This window comes from Falco cherrug, chromosome 4, assembly GCF_023634085.1.
Source record: "Falco cherrug isolate bFalChe1 chromosome 4, bFalChe1.pri, whole genome shotgun sequence".
Lineage (NCBI taxonomy): Eukaryota > Metazoa > Chordata > Aves > Falconiformes > Falconidae > Falco > Falco cherrug.
The window spans coordinates 67,982,499-68,008,054 of NC_073700.1; the positions used below are offsets into that span (position 1 = coordinate 67,982,499).

Genomic DNA, 25,556 nt, shown 5'->3' on the forward strand with positions numbered 1-25,556 from the left:
GAGGAAGAAGTTAAGGAGCAGTAAAGCCAACTGGATGTATGTTCATGCAACCAGACACTATATACCCAAGGGTAATCAGGGAACTGGCCAGTATTAACTCTGATGCTGCACCATCTTGAAGCAGCATGGTGAACAAGCAAGATGTTAAAGCCATCTTCAAGAAGCAGAAGGACGACAACCTGGGGAACTAGAGGCCAGCTGACCTTAAGTCTTTGGGAAAGCTAAGGAGCAAGTCTTTCTGGAAGGTGTTCCAGCTACATGAAAGACTGAAAGGTAAAATAAGAGCCAGCATAGATTTACCAAGTGGAAATTATGCCTGACCAAACTCACTGACTTCTATGATGAGATGTCTGGCTCAGAGGATAAGGGGAAAGCAGAGATTTTGTTCACTTTGACTTCAACAAGGCCTGTGCCATCATCTCATAATATTCTTACAGCCACACTGGTTCACACATCCAGTCCATATTCATGCGTAAGGTGGGTGGAAAATTGAATGAACTGCTGGGCTCAAAGCCTCCAGTCAGCAGTACAAAGAACAATCAAAACCCGGTGCCTAGTGCTATGCTTCATTGATTAATAGCAGGGCCAATATGGTTTAACATTTTTATTAAAAAGCGATATGGTGGCACATAGTGCATCTTCAGTGAATTTGCAGATGACACCTACTTGGGGGGAACAGTCAGTATGCTGTAAGGTAGGGTGTTATTCAGAAGGACCTGAATGAACAGACAGGAACAGAGTTCAAAAAAGACATGCAAAGTCCTGCACCTAGGGTGGAATAACCTTGTGCAACAACACTGGGACCACCCCACAGCACAGCACCTGCTGAGCGGGTAGAAAGCAGCTGTGAAAAAGGACCAGAGGATCCTGGTGGACAAGTTACATGCGAGTCAGCAATGTATCCCTGTGGCAAAAAGCAGGCCAAGCACATGCTGGGCTGTATTAGCAAGAGCGTGGTTGAAGAAAGCAGTTCCTCCCCTCTCTTCAGATCTTGAGATCCATAGTACCTGGAGCACTGTGTAGTGGGGAGCCCAAAACCAGGTAAGAATTAAACTGCCACACCAAAGCAATCCAGCAGAGGACCACAAAAATGACTAGGGGGCTGAAGCACATGCCGTATCAGAAGAAACTAAAAGTTTATTCAGTTTGTAAAAGTGAAGGCTAAGGGAAGGGGTTGAAGGATCTTCTTAATGTTTTTAACTATCTATGGGGAGAGGACACAGCCAGGCACTACCCAGAGACACAAGTGATAGGGCAAGAGGCAGAGACACAAGGTGCAGCAAGGAAAATTCTAATCAGACATAAGGAAAAAACATTTCACCATAAGGGTAGTCAAACATCAGAAGATGATGCTCAGATATTAAAAGAAGTCACCTAAACAATGCCCTTAAGCAATTAAACCTGCCGGTCCTACTTTTAATTAGGACTTCAACTAGATCACAACTAGAAGTCCCTTCCAACCTAAATTATTCTCTGCTTCCATGCATTCAGCATCAGCATAGTGATGGTGTAGAGAAAGGCTACATTCATTAACTAAGCCGAATTGAGGCATCACCTTTAATGCTTATTTAGTCCTTAATTCTAAGACAAAGTTCCCCTATGACTTGCCTCCTCTCCATTTATCAACCTGGCTCCTGAGTCCTACTTCATTGGTAAAAAAAAAAAATAATAAGAAAATATCACTAACACATCAGAAATATTCCAGGAAAATAAATAAAATCTGTGGGTTTCTAAAAAATAAAGTTGTATCTTAGTTATGAATAAAACATACTGCCTCAAAATATCCTAGCACTGCTATGTTAGCAGCAGGGGGAGCTATGAATGCAGCAATGATAGGCAGTTCCAAATTACTGCTATATTTTTTAATGCTTTAAATAAAGCCAAATACCTGCCTTAGCTGCTGGATGAGTTAAAAGACTGACTATGCCACAGGTAACAGAAGGCTTCCAGAAAGGCAAAACCATCTGTACAAGAGTATGAGAACAGGATGGTTCTGAAATACACTACTACAAACTACAAAATCTTACAACCTACAAAAAAGATGGGAGGAAACACCGCCCCCTCCAGCAGTTTTGCATCTTCTAAGATAAACAAAAAATACTTCCAGGAAGGACTAAGAATAAAGAGGAACTAGCAACCTGATGAAACTATTAATTGTGGAAGCACTCATTTAGTTACATTTTTAAAGAAGCCATAATTCATGGCATGTCTTCGGAATAGTCTCTTACGAAAAGACTCACTGCATGCCTACATTGCATTAATTTCATAACTTACAGGACTGAAATATTCACAACAATAAGTTACCAATAGCTATTCACATATTTCGTAGACAGTGCTTCCTCCCAAACAAGTTAAAAATTATTTTAGCTCAAATCACATAAACCTTTTAATAGTAGTAAAAGCAAAGGAAATACAGTTGTGATTAACTTCTTCACAATGATTCTGTATTTCAGCTGTAGAAAAATGCAACCTTAACTCTTAGAGCGTCTTTTTGGATGACCTGTCCACAGTTTAGTTTGCTAAGCTGTTGTTCATTCATATAAAAAAAGTAAAGCAAGTTAACCTCCAGAGCAGTCCCCAATCTAACTGACTGCTTTCACTACAAAGGAATAATCTGTTCCCTATCAATTCAGAAATACTGCCCAGACACAGGAAATCTTTTGCAGATGAGTGAATCTGCATCTGAGCCAGCCCTGTTTTCATTCAACTCGATTACACTGAACAGAAGAGAATGCCAGTCACACAGGTTTTTCCAAATCACCTGTTCCTTAATCTTCCATTTTTTGCAAATGAGGCGTTCCCAAAAGAAATAGAAACGCATGAACTCATGATGTATAATATACCAGAGTCACAAACACATAATAGTTTGAGAAATACAGGATAGTAAACAATAGCAATATTGTCACACTATCTTTGATACTAGCCTGCACACTCTATTTGTGCACTGCCACCTCCTCAAATACAGGACCTGTGTGAGCCGGGACAAACTCGGCTTCACTTCTCCAGCAAAATGCTGGTGCCAAGCAGAGCAATGGTTTGCACAGGGCCAGTAGATCCATGAAGGGAACTTGATGTGGGTAAAGGTTATGCCAGAGTAGGAAGTCCTATAACCCAAAGGGAGAGTGAGGTATGGATTAGCAAGCCAAACGCCCACCAGTATCACCTCACACGGACTCCAGGCCACGGTGAAAGTTTCCAAGAATGACGCTACTCCTTAGCAAGATTTCCTATGGAGGAAGGGTGATCAACAAAGGACAAAAGGGTCTAACTGAGAGGTGTTCCCCAAAACCTCACAACTCCTTATAAAAAGGTCTAGTACCCTTATTAAAAAGGTTTAGCTGGTTGCCAATTATGATTTTATTATTGATGCTGTAATTCAGGAGTTAAACAGCACCATCCATAGAGACAAGTTGGCACAGTATGCCTTCATTCTACCCATAGAGGAAAATGAGTTGTAGGTTAGACATCTGCCAAAGATTAGAATCAAGTGCCTGTCAGACAGCCAACATTAAGTTCAGAAACTTCTGACTTGCTTCTGTTTGTACCCTCAAACTGATCACAGTGTCTCTAGTAAAACCAGTCACTGGGACAGGACTGCCAAACAAAGACACAAAAGCACCCCATTCTCCCCGTAAAAACAGCAAAAGCCAACACAGACTTGAAAATCTAACAGTAAGTTAGTGTACTGATGACAGATCGTCAGAGGTTCCCTTTATTATTAGTCCCAGAAGGGCAGATGAGAGGCCCTCACTATTTTATGATCTGGAAAGCACCACCATGTAGCTTTGGATACACTGACAAGAAAAGTGTTGGTTTTTGATGGTTTTTTGTTTGTTAATCATATCACATACCTTATGAACCACTCTAAAAATCTAGATTTTAAGAACTGTAGATTTACAGGAATCTACTGTGATGAGGCACTTATTAAAGAGTCAACCTGCAGTCTCCTCCTGCCACAGCTCTAGACTGTGACTCCATTACCGAAGAATCTTATGACAGCTCCAATTACAGCCCCTGGAACCACTATGACAAAGTGCACAGCATCCTACACCATGAAAAAAAGCTCATCTTCCCACAAGAAAAATTTCAGACGGTACAGATTCTAAACCCACCTTGTAAATCAGTGGCTGAATGTTCATACCATGCATTATTTGAACAGGCTGCAATGTTGACAAATAAGTCTAGCCAAGGAAAAGCTTTTGTGAAACTTCATTTTAGAATGTTTTTCATTAAAGCAGAAAAATCACCTGATAGACAAAAGTTCTTACTAATTTAAAAAATCAAATTCTACTACGGCAAGACACCATAAACATCTAACACTAAACAAATCACATAGTGAAAGCATTTAGTCCCGTAACTGCAAAGAAACAAACAAAAATTCCAAAGTCAGTATAAGGGGCAATATAAGGAATGACTTGTAAAACTAACTCCAGAGTGACAGGGCAGAAATATGAACTCTACTTTGCTTCTGTGAATGGAACTCCTGTGGTGGCCCTATAATGAAGAATCTACCACATTAGCTCTGTAACAAAGATATTTAGCTGCATCTCTCAGCAGCAGCAGAGTTAAATTCTATGTTCAATAAACAGGCCAAAGAATAATCCACAAATTGCAACATGTACAACACGCACTGGATCCAGACCAAGAGAACAGTATTTTACCATACCTTGAGCGTTGAAGACTTCGTGGAGAGGCAGGTTCATGACCTGCCTGCTTGTCAGCTATTACCGGCTGCTGAGGTACTGCCTGTGAAGCTGGTCCTTGTTTAACACCTGGAGTAGCAACCTGCAAAATTCAAAACTTCATTAGATTTCCTCCACAGTAAATATCAAGTGTAAGAACCAGGGATAACACAGAAATCACAAGTTACAAGACCAGTGGGGTTTTTTTGATACAAGGTCTTTTGTAAACAGAATTTTTATACTCTTCACAAGGTACTTTTCTAAAAAAATCATCTCTAGCTTCACAGCTGTGATAGCTTTTTTACTGAAGAGTACTTAATAGACGTTAACAGAAAGAAATATAGATTCATTTGACTTGTCAAAATATCACAAGTTTATTAGGTAAAACAGTTCAACCCAATTTCATTTTTGACCGTGTCTTCCATGTGAGCATCACTCATTTTCAACCTCAGAACTGTTCTTTATACAAATAAAAATTTTAACTTAAAAAGTTCCTTACCTGAACATACGTTACACAGTGTCAAGAACGCAGAATTAGGCCATAATCATATCATAACACTTCTATCAGAAAAAAAATCTAAAGCATATTTATCAGTCTGCTACTCCCCCTTTTTAACCATTCTGTCAGTTCTAAACTAACAAATGACTAAAAAAGTCACCAGTAGCTTCTTACTTTTCCTTGGTAGTACACATTCATATTCACAATATTAAGACACCAGCAGCAACATAAGGTCTTTTTTCTGTAAATTCCTCAACTACAACAGGATGAAAAGTCTGGGAAGACACTAGCAGCTAAGTTACAGTAAGTGAAGTTCAAGATACTTTTTTTCTGCCCCATACTCTGCATACCTGTTCTTTTTAAAGTACGTACAAAAGAGGAAACAGCTCCAAAATTCATCTCCCATTCTGGAAAAATCAAGCTAACAATTTAAGCAAGACTGAGGGAAGAAAACTGGGTTCTAGGGATCCATAAAGACAAAGAACATAAGTCAGGCAGACTGTTAGACATTTGCTGACATCAAGCTGGTGCAGATTACTAACTAGTGGTCATCTGAACCTCCAGAAATTCTCTCAGTTTCAGGAACAGACTCCTGTGAAACAAACCACAGATGGCAAGTCACACAGCATCTGCTAAAGTAAACTCAAGATGTAACTTCATTTTTTAAAATATACAGGAAATCTTAACATATCTCAAACCTACTTGTATGTTTAAGAGGAAAACACCTTTTAAAATTATCATCAAAAGCCAAAAAAAGTCTGAATAGCACATGAAAAGGTCATGGTTCTGGAAAGATAAAGCAAGATCATTGTAAAATCACTCGGTGTGTTGAAATCAACAGAATTATACAGCTGGAGGGGAGGGGGCAGAACAGTAGCGGTTCATAAATCTATGGAAAAAAAGACCACCTGAGTATGACATGAAGAACTTTGCTATTAATGCCAGAATTTTGCGTACCCTGTGAGCAGACATAACTATCAAGGCTGTTCACACAGAAGGAACAACTTCAAAAGTAAAGTCCAGCAGAGACAATACAATCACCCTGCAGGTTCAAACTGGAAAGCTAACCAGTTCCTTGGCTGCTAAAATAAAACCAGAATTGGATTGTAAAGAAAAACAGGGATTTGTGAGATAAATGAGCCACAAAAACTCTTTAACTATTCCCTGTTTTCCAAGTGTTTCAAAGACTGTAAGTCTACCAGGAACAGAAAAATAGTAAGGGCTAAATAAATAAAAAAAATATTCCATAAGCAGCATTCTCACTGAGCTTGACAGCTCTGCATAATATGCTTTACACAGTTACTTTGCAGAAATTCAGAACAATTTCCAACCATACAACACAGACACAGCTAAATAGCAAAATGTGATGCCTATGATCCTGGAGTCTGCGACACCTGAGCTGCCACATGGATATAGCACACCTCCAGGTAGATACAGCAGCTTCAGTTTAAAAGCAGTACAGACATGTTCACGCAGCCCTAAGTAACAGGCCCTACTGTGCAAATGGCACTACAGCGTTCCCAGAGCCAGCCCAAGTATCTGTGCATGTGGCAGTAAGCTGTGTTTGCATGGTGCCAGTTCAGCTTTGTCTACACTTGCAGCATAGAAGCAGCCTAAGCCAATGAACTCGTGCTCTGAAACAGTGTGTCCTGGCACAGCACCCACATGTTGATATGTAGAATTTACATCAAAATCTTAGAATCTGATAAGCTAACCTGATTGACATATCTAAAGAAGTACTGAAACAGATATGCTCACACTACAGTCATCACCACCTAAGTTCTCATGTCAATCCCATTTTACAGAATTGAAATATGTGAATGCAAGAACCATCAAGAAAGTTTCTTTCCCTACTGAACTGCAAAAGTACCTGCTACTGAACCAGAATTTGTTACTTCTGGGACTAACACACAAACAATTCGTATTTCAACAGCTCTACTGTTAGCATCAGATTTGAGGAACACAAAACTCAAGAAGAGATCCTGCTGTCAAGCATTACTACTAATTCTGTTTAGCTGGTCTGTGAAGCTACTTGAGGTACCCAGACAACAGAAAGGTTTTATGGTTATAATATCCCACTGTAATAACAGTTGTCACTTCCTCACAGAGGGATGACAGTAAAAATTTGCCAATGTATATAATTGTGCAGGACAGCCCCTCGGGATTAATAGCATTCTGAAGCAAAGATATTATAGCTTTGGATGAGTAAATCAAATTTACTACACTTAAAATGTGGTTGCAACCCAAATATTATGTGCTTCAAAAATAAACCAGACATTCAGTCTCAACCTTGTTGTGATGTAATCTTAAGGCAAGGTGGATTTCAAAAATTCAAGTAATTTCAAGATGTGTCACAGTATGCTCATCAAAATATAGACATCATCACTTCCAGAACTTTTATATATATATATATATATATAAACAAAAATAACACACACAATATCCTACTTTGACAATACCACAGGTGAAATCCTGCATGCCAAGTCACTAACTATAGGCAATCACAGAGCCTGTATGTGTGTGAGATTCTCATATTCCTAATATGCGTGGAGATTCTCATAATCAAAGCATAAAATAACCAACACTTTTTTGTTCTTTTTTGAGGAGTGACAGCCTTGCTGTAGTTATGACTTACACTAAACTCAGATCAACTCTTCCCAAACCTGCATTTAGTTTTGATGTTTTCTGCTTCTACTGAAAACCAGAGGGAAGGCTTGTGTGTCCAAAAGCATATTCAATTATACAATTCACCTATCAAACTGGCCCTACTCACATTCCTTGGCTTGCCTTCACTTTCTCTTAAGGCACAGTTTACTACCACACCACCTACTTCATAGGTATAACGCTGGCCTTTACACTGGGTGAAAGGTAGCGGGTTCATGTTTGTCTGTATTGTTCTACAAAAACATCTGTAGCAGGATAATAAACACTAAAGAACCAAAGTTTATAAAACAAAGATAAATTATGTGGGGGGTGGGGGTAGAGGTGAGGCAGGCAGAATGCTGCTGAGCTGTCCTTCCTTCAGTTTTTCTTACAGAAAAGAGTGTAGATAAAGAAGGTACTAAAGGATAAAGCTTTTGTCATGTTTGCAACGTAGCTAATAATCAGAACTTCATTTATAATGTAGATCCAGATCTCCAGGTTGTAGAGACCAGAACAGATCAATTTCCAGTTACTGACAGTAAGCAACTTAAGATTCTTTTTTATATCCCAGGAATTGAAAGTGCCAGATACCCACCTTCTTTGTTTCAAGTCTGCTATCTGATAATTTCATTGTCACCTAGCTATGGGATGTGATGACATAGATACAGGATGCACTCCAAGGGCAGAAACAAAGACAACAAGCAGGATCAGTAAGCACATAAGGCTTTCACAATTAATTGTGCTATTGTTAATTACAACAAACTGGGAGAATCACTTGGTTTTCTTTGTGCCCATGAAAAAATTCAAATGTAAGAAATTCAGGCATTTAGACTAGAATTAATTGAGGAATGCAATATACCCTTCATGACAGAAGGGGTTCTCTTCTAAGCAGCAAACTGCAAGAAAGATGCCTTAGCTAAGGGGCGGCAGGAGGTATAGAGAACAAGGAATTGGGGGGGGAGGGTGAAATTCAAACAAGAGAGGTCTCACCCCTAAGTCTAGATCATGCTTCTTACACTGATGAGATACTATATACACTGAGCACACTAGATACTGATAGACTGGGTTAAAATCCAAGGGTCTCAATCTTGAAAGAAAGATCTGTACAATGAAGAGACAGGACAAGTTTCCGTTGCACGAAAACAGCAAATTTCTAGGAAAGGTGAAAATCCTCCTCAATAGACTTCCAGTTTTTCACATCCAGAACACTACCATAAACTGCTGAATTTTTGTTTCCTTTTGTTTTTTTTTTTAAACTTCCCTAAAAGGCATAAGAGTATTATGCCCTGCAGCTCTACCTATCACTCCAAAACGATCTTGAACATAAAATGTTACTTTCCACTAGAGGGTGCACATTAGTAGCGCTGCCTAAAGTCCCCTTTAGTAACAAAATGCTCCTTCATAATAGGTCCTTTAACCCTGTGTCTCTTCTGTCTCTACAAGGACTTTAAGCAACTAAAAAGAAAAATCCTTAAGGGGAAGTTCATCTGGTGTGGCTCTAATTACCTCTACTTTCCCCACCTGTACGCAGCAGAAGAGTCTCTGATCTGCTGGACAGAGAAAATAAATAAATAATAAACCCACTCTCAGCTTCAGCTGCTTTTATTCCTCAATATTGCCACTTGTAGGATATGGAATACTAAGCTTAGATTCTGCAAAAGATGTTTTTCCTCTGAAGTGACACACTACAGGGATCACACACACACACAAAAAAAGACAACTTCATGTCTACTTCATCCTTAGGAGCTTGTTAGCTTCAATTAATGTTTCCTAGTCACTGATCCAATTAAGGAATTCTGAATGAATGGGAGCGAGGGGGTGGGAAGGGAAAGGGACATAAGATTACTGACCTTGTAAACACCTAGAACATTCCTAAACCAAATTGTGACTACATCATCAACTTCCCCAAGAATTTCTCTCTCATTCTAAAAAACTTTCACTAACTAAAGTCTAGAGAATTGTATCAGCTGTTTGGGGTAAATATTTTTTTCCATCAAACATGTTAAAATACTGATCTCTTGGTAGTATCTTCAGACAGCATCTGAAGCAAGCACAATATTTTCTTCAAGAACAGAAAAGTGTGCTAGAACTCCATGCTAGAATTGTACTGCAAAAATACAGCCAAACAGTTGCTTCCAGTTGTTTCTGTTTCTATTGGGAAAGATAACACATTTTTATCATCCTATATATCACTGCTAGCACATGGATATACAGCAGCAGTACTTAATATTACCTATATTGGTTTCTCACTACAATATGGCATAAACAAAGAGAAGCTTACCTTCTGCTGTGATGATACTGGTGGTGTAGTCATCAAAGGTTTAAGCGGAACGGTGTTAGTCTGAGGCGTGCTTATCCGTGGAGATACGTATGACCTTGGTGATGAGGCATCAGATGTTAAAGACATTGGAGACTGATTAGATGGTTGAGCTATAAAGAAAAAAAAAAAAGTTGAAAGATTTGTTTTAAATAAAACCATATCCTATCTTAAATGTGAATTAGATTTTCTTTTGGCACTTTGGTGTATTATGCTGTATTACATAATATACAAATATATTCACCTTGAAACAACTGGGGAGGTGAACACCCAGAACAATCAAACATTCAACAACAATCCTAATTAAAAAATTGTATTCTTCCCAAACCCTCCACTTCTAAAACTTGAGGGGAAGGGGAAAGTGAAGATACTATTATGCAATGCTTTTTACACACGGAAGAGACTAATTTCATTTGTGATTCCTATTTTAGAGTGCTCGACTCAAATTAAAGAATGCATGAACAGTTTATCTAGAAACCTATTCACCCATTCTAGGCACCTACCAACAGACCCTCATCCATGTTTTAATTACTGAATAAAAATTAGTATTAGCATAATACTGCTTACCTACTCAATAACATGACTGCATTTATTGTTTTGGTTTAAGTTTCTAGCTTTATGAAGTTACAAACCAGAATGAAGATACCTGAAGGAATACCTTGTCTGGAAGCTGAAAAAAATACTATTTAGAGAAGACTGTAAATCCCCAACATCACACAAAATAAACCTTCTTTTAAACATTTAAGGCCTCCCCCAAGAGTCACAGTTGCACAGTATTACAAGGGTGTTCAGTGAAGGAGCAGTTGTGTTTTAGATTGAACATTAAATAATATATAATCAAGGTTCAGAATAAATTGAGAGGGTCTCACACATGTTTCACATTATTCCTATATAGTTAACATACAAAGAAAATCCCAAAAGGCGAGACAGAGAAGCACATTTACTTAGTTGTGTGTCAGCTTCCTGCTCCCCAAGTAAAAATTTCTTATCCTCTCTTTGGAAAAAGAAGTCATTTGACATCATCCGCATCAGATGGCCAAAGGTATGACTAGACACCCTCTACAAGTTTCAATTGTATCAGCCTTTATAAAATGTAACGTAACAATTTTATGTAAATAAAAAGACAACTCTGAATACCTTGCGTAGACAGTTGTGCAGCCTGAGAAATTAGGGAAGTGATATTGAAAGCAGATGGTCCAGCAGTAAGAATTTTATGGAGTATAGACTGCAGAGAGGCTTGCGTCACAGCTGCTGTTAGAACTAAAAACAAACATTCTGGTTTGCTGACAATTCCAGAAAATCACTTTAAACTGTTAAAACTGGCTAAATACATATAAATCCCATATCCACAACAGACCAAAGAGCAACCTGAACTATTTTTCGGTTACTTGAATTCAATTAATGAATGCTTGTCATGTCTAACCATGTCCTTTATTTAGTAGTTTTATCTTTGAGTCCCACACTACAAAAAATATTTTAGAAAACAACATTAACTCTTCAGCTTGACCTTATGGAACAATAATAATTCTTGTAATCGTAAAGAGAACATTTGTTCCATTTATTATTCAAGTAAGCAGAAGGTGTGCATGTGGTTTGAACTACAGTAACTTTTTTAAAAAGGCAAAAAAGCAGTACCACTTTAACTCACTAAAAGAAATGGGGCGGCTGGGGGGAAGAGTTCCTGTTCAAGGGAAAAGAAACGACCTTTCAAATTAAAAATCCAGACACTCTGTGTTTCTTCTTAAACGAAAACAAAACAAAAAATCACAACAAACTTACTTACTCTGGATTAAGCTGTCCCATCTTCCCTTGTCCAGTAAAAAGATTAATCCTTTTCAACCAACCATTTTAAAACTGCACTACACAGGAAGAACATCCTATAGTATGAGCTGATAAGACCCAGCTTCTGAACTCATCTTTTCAAAAAGGTCTACAGGCTCTGTGGGATACTTCCTGAACATACCCTACTCATGCATAAGTCTGAAAAAACTGACTCACCAGCATAAACACAGAATAACTGCATCATGTGCACAGTAAGGGCAATCCTGCTGTGCAAGGTGAAGTCATTCTGCCCACGTGGACCTGCCAGCCAGGCCCTCATGCCATCAGAACAGTACTAAACATTCTTGTTCCAAGACAGACACAGCTGCTGCTCAGATACAGCAAGAGATAACGAGTACAAACTTAAATTGGCAGCTTTCTAATAAAATACAACTGGAGTCTTGATATGACCTTTCATTTTTTTCCACAACCAACCATGATACTCCTACTTTTTTAGTCCAGCCTAGTGCATGACAGTTTTTAAAGCTTCTCCTGCACAGGAACACTCAATAACCTACTCACAGATTAGTACTGAATGAAGCAATATCTGCTGATTAGAAGGAAGTCAATTGACAGCTTTTCCTTCTACATAATTGTAACATACATAATTCTGTACTTTCATGGTTTACACTTCTTAAAGATTATTTACTCTAGGCACTACATAGAAACGTTCTGCTTCCTATTTAAATCAGTGATCACTGCACAAGAAGTTCAAAGCAGCAAACAAAAAATCCCACACCACCTTCTTCATCAGTAACCTGTCTCATGCAGATACCATGTTAGATAAAATTATGTTCAAAATGCATCAACCCCTACCTGTTCTTGCAGCAAAAGGCTCTACAACTAGTTCTAAACTTTCTTCTAATAAACTAGGCCAATGTGACAAAAATCTAAGGGATACACCAATTAAATGCACAAAATTTAACTTGCTAGCAAAGTTACTGATACGCTGTCTTCATTCAGACATTTTCTGCTAAAGAAAAAAAGTTGATGGGCAACAAGATTTAAGAATCCCTAGAAGCTTCAGTATTTGCAAACACGTATTATTAGAATAGCAGCACAAACTATTGAAAACAAAGAACACTGCACGAAACAAAAGAACAAAAAGCTCTAAGTTTTCTGCAACAGATGAATGCTGATACAGCAATTAAGTCACCAGTCTCAATTAGACTGCTCATGTACGTCAGCATTTATTAGCTTAACCACCTTAAACGTTAAGTTGGCTGATTTAAAAAGGTTCAACAGAAAAAAGACACACAAACAAAACCAACCCCCACTTTATCTAGGGATTCATTTATTCACTTTTCATTTCAAGTAAGGCTTGCATTTACTATAGCTTTGTATGCAATATTATACTAATGTGTGTAAATAAGAGATTACATAAACTTTAAAGAATCCTTACCTTCATTGATTTTGGATATATCTACACTAGAATTATTAAGCTGCAAGGTGGCTTGCAGAGCAGGCAGCAGCTGTCGAAGAAGATTTGGGTCCTGAAGTAACGGAGGAATTGGTGATTGTGGGACAGGTGAGACAGGAACTGCAGGAGCAGATGAAGCAGGTGCAGAAGTTGGATTCAGTCCAGAAGCGGAAGATGTAGAAGGAGTTGTGCAAGAATGGGATACAGACTTGTCCACAGATGCAGACTCTGAACAGAAGACAGGCAGTAATTTTCATTTTCCCAATATAAACCTGACAACTTCTCACTAGTACAATATTCATACTAAATTCAGAAGATCAAATTCGTAACTATTATTATAAGAAAAAAACCCAAAAACCAAAACATGAATACACCAAAAATTGAACACACAAAAAAATGTTCCACTTCCAAGATACAGGACTAAAAGCTGCCAGTGTTACAAACAGGTTTTTTCCCCCTAATTTTTAGGACTGATGTGGGCCAAAAATTCCTTAGCGATTTTTTCCTTTTACTATGCATGTATTCATATTCTATGTTTCTACTCATGATTCCAATCTTTCTTTGGAAAAATATACTATGAACAAAAACCTTTTAGTCCACGGCCTTACAGATAGGCTAATATCTCAAATTTGAGGGGAGGGTATAAGCCATGCTTCATTTATTCAGAGACTACACTACAAGAAGCTACAAAATAAAGATCAAGTCTATCAAACACAATCCAGCTACATTGCTCAGGATTCACAGACAGGATAATGAGCTGCACTAGAAATGTAAAACATCAGCTGTTAACATCCCCACAGCAGACTGGAAAAACATCTAACAATTAATTATGTTAGATGCCCATAATTAAAACATGCCCATAATTAATTTCAAGACTATACCTTTTATTTTATTAATCTAATTTTAGCAAATATCAACATTTATTATCTACAGAAATGCTCAGTACTTTAATTAGAACAAATGGCCATACAGTATAACTGAATTTATGTGAGTTATTTAATGAATTTTAGATTTGTCTTCCAGTTAACACAGAAGTTGCTCCTTCACTCCAGTGCTGTGAGAAATTCCTGCACTGAAAGTACTGCCACTTAGTATGGGTATACCATCAGCCACTTCAAATATCCTTCCTTTAAGAAGCCTGGACCACTGTATTTCAGTTTTAGCTTTCCCTCTGTCATCCCCATTAAACCCATCAGAGACCTCTGCCCCCAAATTCAGTCAAAGTAACGCCTCTATAGCACCAAAAAGGTTGGATGAAGAATGGAAAGATGGCTATAGACCCAAAATCTACCCAGGATGCTTGCCCACAACATTGAAGACCTAGATTTTAAACCCACTTCAAACTGGGCAGAGGATGTCAATCTGGATATTCCACATTTTCAGGCAAAAACCCAAATGAAAGCTAAAATAACTGGCTCGGAAATTCTTTCGCTCTAAAGGTGTGGGGCTTTTTCATTGGAGAGATTGTCAGAGTAAGAGGCTGACTTTTAGTAAAGAAAAGAAATGAAAAGGTCTTGTTTTGTTTTACTAGGTAAGAATAAAATGTTAACAAAATTTCTAAAAGCTTTTGTTTTCTAACAGTCTCAGAGACTAATTTGGGGAAGAATCCTAAATAAATAAATAAATCAATTACTGAAGTGAGTACCAATACACAAATCAAATTAGATTAGAAATTTCAGTGAAAAGAAGGAACTCATTACATGTAGTTACAGTAGAAATAGTTCATAGCAGGTCACAAATACTCAAAAAAACCTCCACCTTTTTCCAGTAGCTGAGCAATCTAAACTAGAAAAAAACACCAAAGAATCCAAATTTGACAGCTTGCAAGGATACAACAGCCAGGGTGCACATGTATTTTGGTGTTTCAAGTAAACTTCTAAAAAAGAGGCAGCCTTATCTAGTTAAATGTTCCTCAGGGCAAGGGGTATCTGTTTCCTAAGTTTTCATAAGTTCATAAGCTTCCGTAAGAACTTACGAAGGGATAGTAAGTGGTATAAAGACTGAAGATAAAAAATAAAAAGCAGTTACAAAATTTTTATATGGTTTTCAGTAACATGTGACTAAGACAACTGATTAGCTCCCCCTCAAAATACTAAGTCATTATTAAGTCTTCGTTATAGAAGTATTACATACAAAATCTTGTGTTATGGTCTTCAAAGTAAACTTATTAAGACAACTGCAAGTCAAGACACATCAAGCCAAGAAGAATCTTATCATACTAAACAAAAACATGTAAAGTTTAAACTGTACTCAGATGTGTCATACTCCAAACAAGGACACCAAGATACACTAACAGACATAAGTGAGGGAATTAAGCACAACAGGACATGTTAGTACTTACATGTGTAAATCTCCTACCCTACAGTTTTGAGAACCTGACAAAATAAACCAAATAAACAAACCCAACAACACACCCTTATTTACAACCAAACAAAACATAAGGAAAAATACTAAGCAATTGCCATCAGTAGTTTAAAAAATATTTAATGTAGTTAGGCTTGTCTTCACAGTTAGATCGTTACTTTAAGTAAAGAAGCAACTCACTACTGTATTATTAATCCACATAAGCAATACCTGAGCTTCAAACCACACCACCATACCAAAAGCTGTAGGTATTTGTCACCCATGCTGCAGTTCTGAACACAAAATAAACTGAATCAAAGGCAAACTCAAGCTAACAATGCAGTGACAAATCTTAGGACCAGTTCTGGGTATTTAGTCATTTCTTGAATAAAGGGACTCAAAATGTATCATACAAAATCATCAAATTCCAAGAGGCCTGCAAAAGTACTTTAGTTTGGGTGAGTTTCTCTGCAAAAAATGCAAACTGCATCACACCGACACAACACAGTCCAGTTACTACTTTTAGACAATATGAGGACACTGTTCTATGGCTGTACTATTGCACGTATTTTAAGTATGTATTAAAATATATCCATGAAAGGTATTTTATGTACAGTCACACAGATTAAACACCTAGAGAAAATTAGGTGAAAAAAGGATGGCGTCCAACACTAACACTCTAATCTTTTGAAACTATTAACATTACAAAACCAACAGTCCAAAAGTTATGAAAAAACACATCTCTATGATCACGACTATCTACGTATACACTGTATTGTAACTGTTATTTAATATCACAGAGGATAGAGAGTACAATGAATGCTCAGAGCATCACTGCATTTCACAAACTAAGTAATTTAAATTATTTGTAGTGAAATAAAGGGTATAAACCGATTTCTGCCCCCCCAAAATGTAAAAAATATTTGTGGAAATACAAGTATTTCTTTTTTGTAGTAAGTAGCCTGAATGGATATTTTCTTGTCTACAAATGGAAAATCCTTTGTGATGAAAACAAACATGTTAAAAAATGCAGATAGAGATTAGCTCTGTATACTCATAACTTTAATTACTTTAATTTTAAACCAAACTATCTTATTCCATGGCTTCCAGACTGGACACTTGATTTCACAGAAATAAATCCAAGAAATACTGCCGATAAAACAAAACCTCTAAATATTTACATATCCATTTTTGTGTAATACAATTACAAAGGTTTTAAACTGGTTTAATTTATGACTCTATACAGAACTCTCAAGTTGCACCTTTAAAGTTAACAGAACTAGCCAAAACTCCTTAAGATGAAATGTCTGTTTCACAAAAATCCTCAGATGCCACTCACTGGAGTGTGTGTGCATTTCCCCTGCTTTTTCCCACAAACAGAAGCAGAAACCTCTCACTCTGCCCTTTTATTCCTTAATTTCCCTTTTCTGACCTGTTTTATTGCATGTTTTGCCACATAGTTAAGTTTACTTTTCAACATTTTAATACTACTTCCTTTTGAATTGAAAAAGTTGAAAAATTAACTAGGAATTTTAAAAAAATATGCTTAGAATTACAGAGTCCTGTAATTTCTAAATGCATTTGAAGCCTCAACCATCATGAAAAACAGTCAACATGAAACACAGCATACTGATTTCTTCACAAATCTAAGTCCTTTAGTTTTACAGCTCTGATACACCGGACTCTACACCTGTGTCACCATTAAAGTTCATGTTTATTAACAAGCTATCTACAATATTATTGCAGAGTAAGGCTTTGGATTACACAACAGTCATTCATAAACCTAACCTGAACCATTAATACATCACTCAAGACTAATTCTGAACCTTCAACGAGAATTTTACAAACAGAAACTGCCAATCTGGTCTGTATCTCATATAAAAAAAATATTCTTAAAGAAAAGATTAACTACGCTGCAAAGCCTGCAGAAGTCTTAGATGGTGACTGAAGTTGCCGCCTTCTGTTGGGCTGGGCAACTCTGCAGCCTCTTTATCATCAACACCAATTTCCATACAAATGCTATGCAAAAGACTCTTCACCCTTACATAAGACTTCAGCTATTATCATGAAAGTCCCAAGGAAAACTTTAGTAGTAGTAGTAGTAATAATAATAATATAAACCCAAAAGCAGAACATAGTCTGCTGCAATCTTTTGAACTGTTAAAAACTTTTAATTGAATTTACATTTTAGCTCTTCCTCTGAATAAATAAATCCATTATTCTTTAAATTTGTTATCATTTTAAAAATATGACTGTGCACTAGTTTTTCCATGATAAGCTAATAAGCACATTAAAGCTTCCATTTCTGCAGTTTTTAAGAAAACTTCTAACACCAAATCCATTCACCCCCTTGCAACAATATGACAATACAGTGCACTTTCTGACAATCATGTAAACATGCTAATTAGATGCAGCCTAAATACAGAACTATAATATAGAACTAAACAAGTTTCTGGACCATCAACTTTAATGATATATAAAAAAAAAAAAAAGAGCAAGAAATAAAGGCATCCAAAAAAAAGGGGAAAGGAAAACAATGTAATCCGATGGCAAACAAAAACAGCTACATGTGGAGAACTATTAATTGGTTTTACATTAAAACGTAGCAGGAAAAAAACTTTCTGTAATTAAAATAACTTTTGAAGACCACAATGATTAGGAAAGAGCTTTCTGCGTGTGACCTGCTATCACATCTTTTGGACAAAAAGAAGTCCAAGTTATCAGTCAGTATTCTCTATGACAAGAACTTGTATGACAAAGGAGCATCTTTGTTGCAGGTTTCCCCAAGAGGTATTTGAACTGAAGCGAACTGGAGGCTATTGCTTGCCCCAGAAACATCATTCAATTCAGAATGGAAACACTACACTCCGTATTTCTAAGCAGTGTGGATTTTTTAATAACAAGGCCAAATAATCCTTGCAGAAAAAAATATTTCAAGTATTCTTCAGCAGCTGTGCCACAGTGCTCTTCAATTACAACCTAGACAGAAGAATGCAAATGCTTAGCTTCTCAGTTTGAGGTAGTATACTAATGTGTTGCTGAATCTTGCTGTCACCGATCTCTGCCCCTTTATGACAAAAACCTTTACTCCTAAGCAAACAGCTGATTCCACTAGTGAATGTCATTCTGAAAGGAAATTCTCAGCCTTGCATATTACAGTTAAAATAAAGTTATTCAGACTGGACTTAATACAGGGCAGCAAAAAACTAAGTCTTTTGTCTGTTCAGCTACTCTGTTTCAACAAAGAGCTTGGCACCACTCCGGCACATCTCTTCTGTCTTGGTCACCCCATTTTATCTGCTGGCATCCTTTAAGTACCTGATCCTAGCACTTGCTCACTCCCTTCTTGCACAGTGTGCCAAATTATTCAGGCATGTTAGCCTAACAGAGAAGCGAGTGGGGAAAAAGAAGAAACAAAAAGAGGAAATGTATTTTTTGTGCATTAGCTTCCTCCACAGTCCTTCTCATGACTGTAACATACTAGTACTCCCTATAAAACAAGCAGCTTTAAAATACTGCTATACATAGCTTGCTCTTATTCTGCTGCACATATGGATAGCTGATTTATTTCAACAAAGATTTTTTTTTTAATGACACAGAAATTACTCACTACTGTTGACTGGCTAATTCCTGAATTATCAGCGTGACCCCCCTTGAGTGTTCCAATAGCTTTTACTACTGATGTAATTTTTTTATGTCGTTTAAAACAGAACCAATGCAGTCAAAGTCCTTCAGATTCAACACTACAATATTAACCAATCATTCTATTGCGAGCTTGAGCTGTATCTTTGCTATGATAGCAACTCGTGCATGTGTTCTCAGTGTGCTCTCTGTGGGAGGAAAATTGCATTACAAAATATTCAGAAATTCAATTACCCCATAAACCTCACCTCTGCTACACTGATTGAACAACTACCACCTAGAACAGCTAACTGAACTGCTTGACTTACTGCTGATGATTAAGAGTCATAACACATTAGTCTGTGATTAAGTGTATATTCTACCAACTAAGTTCTCTAAGCAGTGATAATCACATTCACCTTTTTTACCTAGTTCAGTTCTGATCTATTAAGGACCTTAAGCCACACAAAAACATACGAATATTTAAAAGCAATACATTTTGTAAACACATTTGCCCAAATGAAACTATGGCAACAATAGTTGCTAGGTTCTCAAACACGCCTAAATTATCTAAAATAATAAAAAAAATCCATATTTTTCTCATCTGAATTACTCCAGTCTTAAAACTCAAGTTTTGTATTTTGCCTCTGCTGCCAAAATAAGAGTAATAGCAATGCTCAAACAAGTATAAAGTACTGGAGGAAACCTCTAACAGTTTTGCTAGTGTAATTTTTCCTAACCACTGTATGAATTGACTAATACACTTAAAACTGCAAAACTCAGCCAAAGAGGCTGCAATGACACCAGGAGCAATGTTAATAACTGACTGCTAAAGACCAGCAACTGTTACAAGAAAACCGCAGGGGTAAGAAAAAGGAAGAGGAAGAAGCTCAGCTGCCACTGACCAATTACTTTAACCCGCCAGCATCAGGGCCACAACCCACCCAACACTGCACTGGCCAGCTTGCCCAGTTCTCTCCAGAAAAATGTTAAAAGAGTATTGCTGCACTAGAAACAGAAGCGCTCCCTGATGCAACCTGGAGGAGAGGTGTGAGAAGAAGTATCCTACAGACAGACACACTTAAGAAATGGACAATACAACATTTCATTCAGTAACTGAATTAGAAATAGGAAAATGTGACGTGCCCTACAGATAAAGCAGCCAAAAAGTAGGAAAAGCAACCCCACACTTTACCTGCATAAAGCACTCACAGTGAGCACAAACAGAAGCAGCAGATTCTGACTGGAACATTCAAACCATGGGGTAGAGGTCAAATAGTTCCCCAGGAACTCTCCACTACTGCCAGCCATTGAGGGCAGAGGACTACTGCTAACAGCTGAGCTATAGTTCAGCCAGGGATTTTATTCAATCTCCTTGTGGGACTACAACATACCCCTGCAGCAAAAGAGATTGAGCTGAAAAGTGTTGTTGGTTTTTGTGTTTTTTTGTTGTTTTGTTGTTCATAACTATTAGTGCATTAAAAAATACACACTAAGAACAGAACTATTAAAACGGTGATACATACATGCTGGCATAAGGCTACCAGCCACACACTGACAAGAAGCACGAACTCATTTAGGCAAGGACTACTGCACATATTCAGTCATTTGGACCAAGCTATTTTTTTATAAGCGAAAAATACAGCTTTACCTCTTTTTATAAGTGGGATGGCACTGCTAGTGAACAGAACAAGACCAAAGGCTCTCTGCTTCACTAGTGCAAAAATAAACCTTTCAAACTATTTTCCAATTCTACAAAGATACCGTTAAAAGACTGTTTAAACTGAGTATCTCATGACTTTTTTTTTTTTTCCATTTTATGTAACAGCTACAAACAAATACTTTAAAAACTGCATACCTATAGTACTACAGGTTCAGAGTCACCTCTGGGAGAACGAGTAACAGAAGCAAACTACCCAAAAACAGCCCAATGTACAGCACTGCTTCCTCTCTTCTTTTAAATCTAAATATGTAAAATGCTACAGAAATTTTACTGATCAAATTTCTTTAAAACAGTAAGGAAGTCCAACATTCACAAAAAAAGAAAAAGGTAAGATGACTGAATATACTCTTTGAATTATTTCTTATCACAATATAAGCTGTACTGAATTTTTCTGTTTCTGTAAGAAAAGAGGTAAATTCAAGTAACATGTGAGAAGTCACATTTTCTCCAATATGTATTTCAAGACTGATATTCATCTATTCTGATTCTTTAATTACTTACTAACTTTCTGTAATCCACCCTGTCTGAAGCTCAGTGAAGTATTACATTTGCTCACAGTGAAGCGTTGTGAAACACGTCAAGGCATGAGCATTACAGAGAATCTATCCATTTAACTAATATAAAATAAAAAACCCAACTACATAGGATACAGAAATTAAGTGATTATTTAACATGGAACCATCCATGGTAACACAGATTCTAAAGCAAGATTTACAGTGTCAAGACCACCCTGTGCAATCATTTTCACTACTTGTACCCAGTCGTATGTTGTCAAATGTCATATATAAGAAAAAGTAGAACTCAACATTTGTAGCGGTTGTCACAACGGGAAATGCCTTCAATTAGAGTAAGATCCAGTTGCTCAATTTAACTGGAAGCAACTAATAAAGGTGTGCGGTAAAGCAGGGAAAGAATATTCAGTTTGAAGTCTGATCACAGACCAAATCGGAATCAATGCCAGAAATGAGTAATAACAGGGGTTTTCTTTTTGAGTATATTTTAAAGACAGTAATGAAAATATAGAGGATACGCTAAAGGAGAAAACACTGACATGGATGCTTTGCACTGTCATGTTTAAAAGTGCATCAAACTGCAATCAAAACAGAGGTTGAACTGAAGCAGGGAACTATGGTATTTGGTTCAAAAGCCAAGCACAAACCAGTAAACCATACCTCTTCCTTTACTGTGTTGAAAAGAAAAAGGATTGCTGAAAATCTTCTGTTCCTCTGTAGCTTACAGTCAACATTCACATACCAGGTCATATAAAATTGCACAAAGTCTCAAGAAAAATATACAAAATATCTTCACATGCACAATTTTATTACGCTGCAGTATTTGTCAATGTATGCTACTGTTTAACTATTTTGGATGGTCAGGTGCACTTATCCCTGTGTAAAAGCTGGAATTCTTGAATAAAAACCAGAAGCAGGGAAGCAAACAGAGTATAAGACCAATGTCAGACAAGAGTCTTTTTTGGTCTTCTTTTTAGCACTGCACTACTCTTCTGTAACTACACAGACTTCCCAATATCAACACGGCAACAAGCCATCTTTCAAAAAAGAATTCAGTGTGATACTAATTATGCAATATTTAAAATTAAACCCAGACATGTTTATCAAAAATTACTTTTTCTCCTCCCAAAGTGCCCAAAATAGAATTTTCTTACACAATGTTACACTCGTAAGAACTCAACTATACCCAAGTATCACACTATTACTAATAACACACATCTCCATTCTCACAATCTTCCTGAGCTCTTCTTCCCTAATAACGCAGTAAATCCAACTAAAATATAGATTTTTGAAGGGTCACAAACAATGCACAGTAAAGTCCTGATCTTCACTTGATGACTTTAAATGTTTCTGGTACGTATTATACAGAAATACAAACTTCCAGCAGCTTTAGAACTGAAGATCCAGTACATCACAAGACATAGATCAAAACAGAAAAGCAGGTGTTACAGACATGTAGAAAATTGTGTTGCTTTCTGTAAGAATTGCACTTGTGTTTATTGGAAGTTCGACACTGGTATTCCAAACAGTAACAGCAGTTCATAAAACATAATGGTCCAAAATGACTTTCAAATGGTGTAACTATGTTAAGAACTCAAATAATGGCAAAGATCCAAAATAACATGAGGGATTTAAATTTAAATTTAAACATGTCCTACTAAAATACATCTTACAAATTATCATTTGAAATGACAATTTGCAGAATAAGCAAGTAAACAGTAAATACTGCAGTGTCAATTTGAAGTTGTGTAAGATATAGCAGACATGGTTTAAGGGAAAATAAACACATCAAACAGTAATCAGGTTCTACACACACAGTCAACAAGAAAAATATCTTTAAATTCTAGAACTAATATACTTTGAACAAGCAATGCAAATGCAATGCATCATCTTAAATACTAGAAGGAATTTCATCAGACATACCTTTTCTCTCTGTTTTCTGTGCAGGGATGGAAGATGTGGATGTAGGCAGTTTTGATAAAGTAGATGCTCCATTAGCATCAAAGGATTTCTTTGGCTGGTGATCAGATTGTAGAGAAAACGGACTAGGAGGAACAGTGCTTGGGGTAGCAGTTGGATGAACCACTGGTTTGATGGGATGCTGTACTGGAGTAGAACTACTGTGAGTCTCTGCTCTTGGCAGTCTGTAGTCTCTGTCATTGTGCCTGCTTGTTTGAGATAAAATATTCTGTGGGAGCATACTACTGGTGTCGCTGGAATGCTTGTCTTCCACTTTTTTCAGGATTCCCCGAGTAACGTTGCATGAATGAAAAAAACATTAAATTAGAAACTTGTCTAAGATTGCGGTGACACCGATTAATACAGATGCATATCAACAACTAGAGCTGATTGAACTTCTTATGATTAAAAAAGCCTCAAGTAGATCAGCATCAAAAAATGCAAAATTTAATTCTACTCACTGACAAAATGCATTTTCTCTGACCTTTGCTTGATTTAGAGCTCCGGTTAAGCACTGTGTTTTGATGAAAGGCTGCTTTATAATGAGTGTTACAGTCAAGTGAACTTTTGAAGTTTCCTAAAAAATCTAAATCAAAATCTATTATTTCCATCTTACATTTAGCGTGAAGAGATAATTTGTGCCATTTTTCTTTCATTCATTGAAAATCCTGAACACAGAGTATAATGTAATGGTTTCAAATTCTAGCCTTCGAAGATTCCTCTTCAAGTCACTTGAGTACTACTACAAAGAGTTTACTGTCAGTTGAATTAATTCAGTAAAACTATATAGTAAACGAGTGACTAATCTGCATTTGTCACACAATCACAGACTTTAAAATATGCTACACAGGGGACATACCAAGCAAATACAGAGTAATTCTTTTTATTGATTACTAGATTTTCACCTGTCACAAAACAAATAGTTACTGCAAAATGCATTTCTATCTTATTGTAGCATACAGTATGTTTTAGCATATGCAGTATGTTTCAGCATACACAGAACAGCCCTTTATACATCTCTGCCTTGTCAAGTTCCAATCAAGGGGTAGGCGAAGGTAAATACTTTGGCTTCTACTTTTAAACTATCCTGAGAAGCATGCTACAAATTTACCCAAAGTACATCAGCATACAGAAAGCATCTCACAGCACAACCATTTCCCAGAAAAAACTGACAAAGATTAAAGCTAGGTATCAGGAACAAAATTTCCAAGTAACAGAAATTCATAGTCCAGGAAAGGTTTTGCTAAGAGTACTGGCATGGTAAAAATATGCTTTCAATAATGTACACAAACCTCTGAAAACCCCAGTAGCATAATCCATTAAATTGGCTTATTATTTTTGGATGTGAAATCAAGGTTTTAGAAGAGATCTGTATCTCTATTTTTAAGCTCAGAATGTGACATGGACAGGTTTCAATGATCACAACAGTCCAACTATAAACTGTGCAAGTTGTTTCAGTAACTACTTATAAAGATAACTAAGCTGGGCAGTAAAAGCTACAAAAAGGAGAACCACTATGAACAGCATTAAACAAGTGTTGTACTATTAAAGGCTCAAAGTTATTTTAAGAAACATTTGGGAGAGCTGTCTATGCTATCCACTTTGGCTTTTTTTATATAACAAGGTGAGAAAAACAGCTAAGGAAAGAGATTTTATTTTTTTTTTAAGTTTGGAAAAGAAAACAGTGATACAAACAGGCAAGAATATATTACTGTAAAAAAAAAAACTACATACTTCCACCAGCAAACCCACTGGCAGCTGTCGCCTGCATCACCTCTCTTCTGTAATCCCTATCTTTTGGAAAACTGTTAACTGACATTTTGCTTGCTTCTTTTTGTCTCTGCTCTCTGAAGAAAAGAAAACACAAGTTAAATAAGAACTTGCATCATCTAATAACATAACACAACACTTTCTATGGATGAAGTTACATGACATGTTTTGAACTATCTGAAGAGCTTGCTGCTACAGCTGGCACTGGCAAACTCCAGCCACAGGTTCTTTACACTAGTGCTTGCT

At 37.0% G+C, this 25,556-nt stretch overlaps 1 protein-coding gene across 4 annotated transcripts in view; it reads right to left on the bottom strand.

The window, feature by feature from the left end:
- Window positions 1–25,556, bottom strand: part of WAC (WW domain containing adaptor with coiled-coil) — a 63,545-nt gene that overhangs the window by 10,723 nt on the left and 27,266 nt on the right. For 3 of the 4 annotated variants that reach the window (XM_055709963.1, XM_055709962.1, XM_055709961.1), the window contains exons 6-11: window positions 25,275–25,387; window positions 23,505–23,813; window positions 13,365–13,610; window positions 11,279–11,401; window positions 10,106–10,254; window positions 4,667–4,785 (exon numbers count right to left, since the gene is read on the bottom strand). In XM_055709963.1, coding sequence (XP_055565938.1) covers window positions 4,667–4,785; window positions 10,106–10,254; window positions 11,279–11,401; window positions 13,365–13,610; window positions 23,505–23,813; window positions 25,275–25,387 — 1,059 coding nt within the window. The remainder of the gene's footprint in view (window positions 1–4,666; window positions 4,786–10,105; window positions 10,255–11,278; window positions 11,402–13,364; window positions 13,611–23,504; window positions 23,814–25,274; window positions 25,388–25,556) is intronic. The other variant, XM_055709964.1, reaches the window with a different exon arrangement.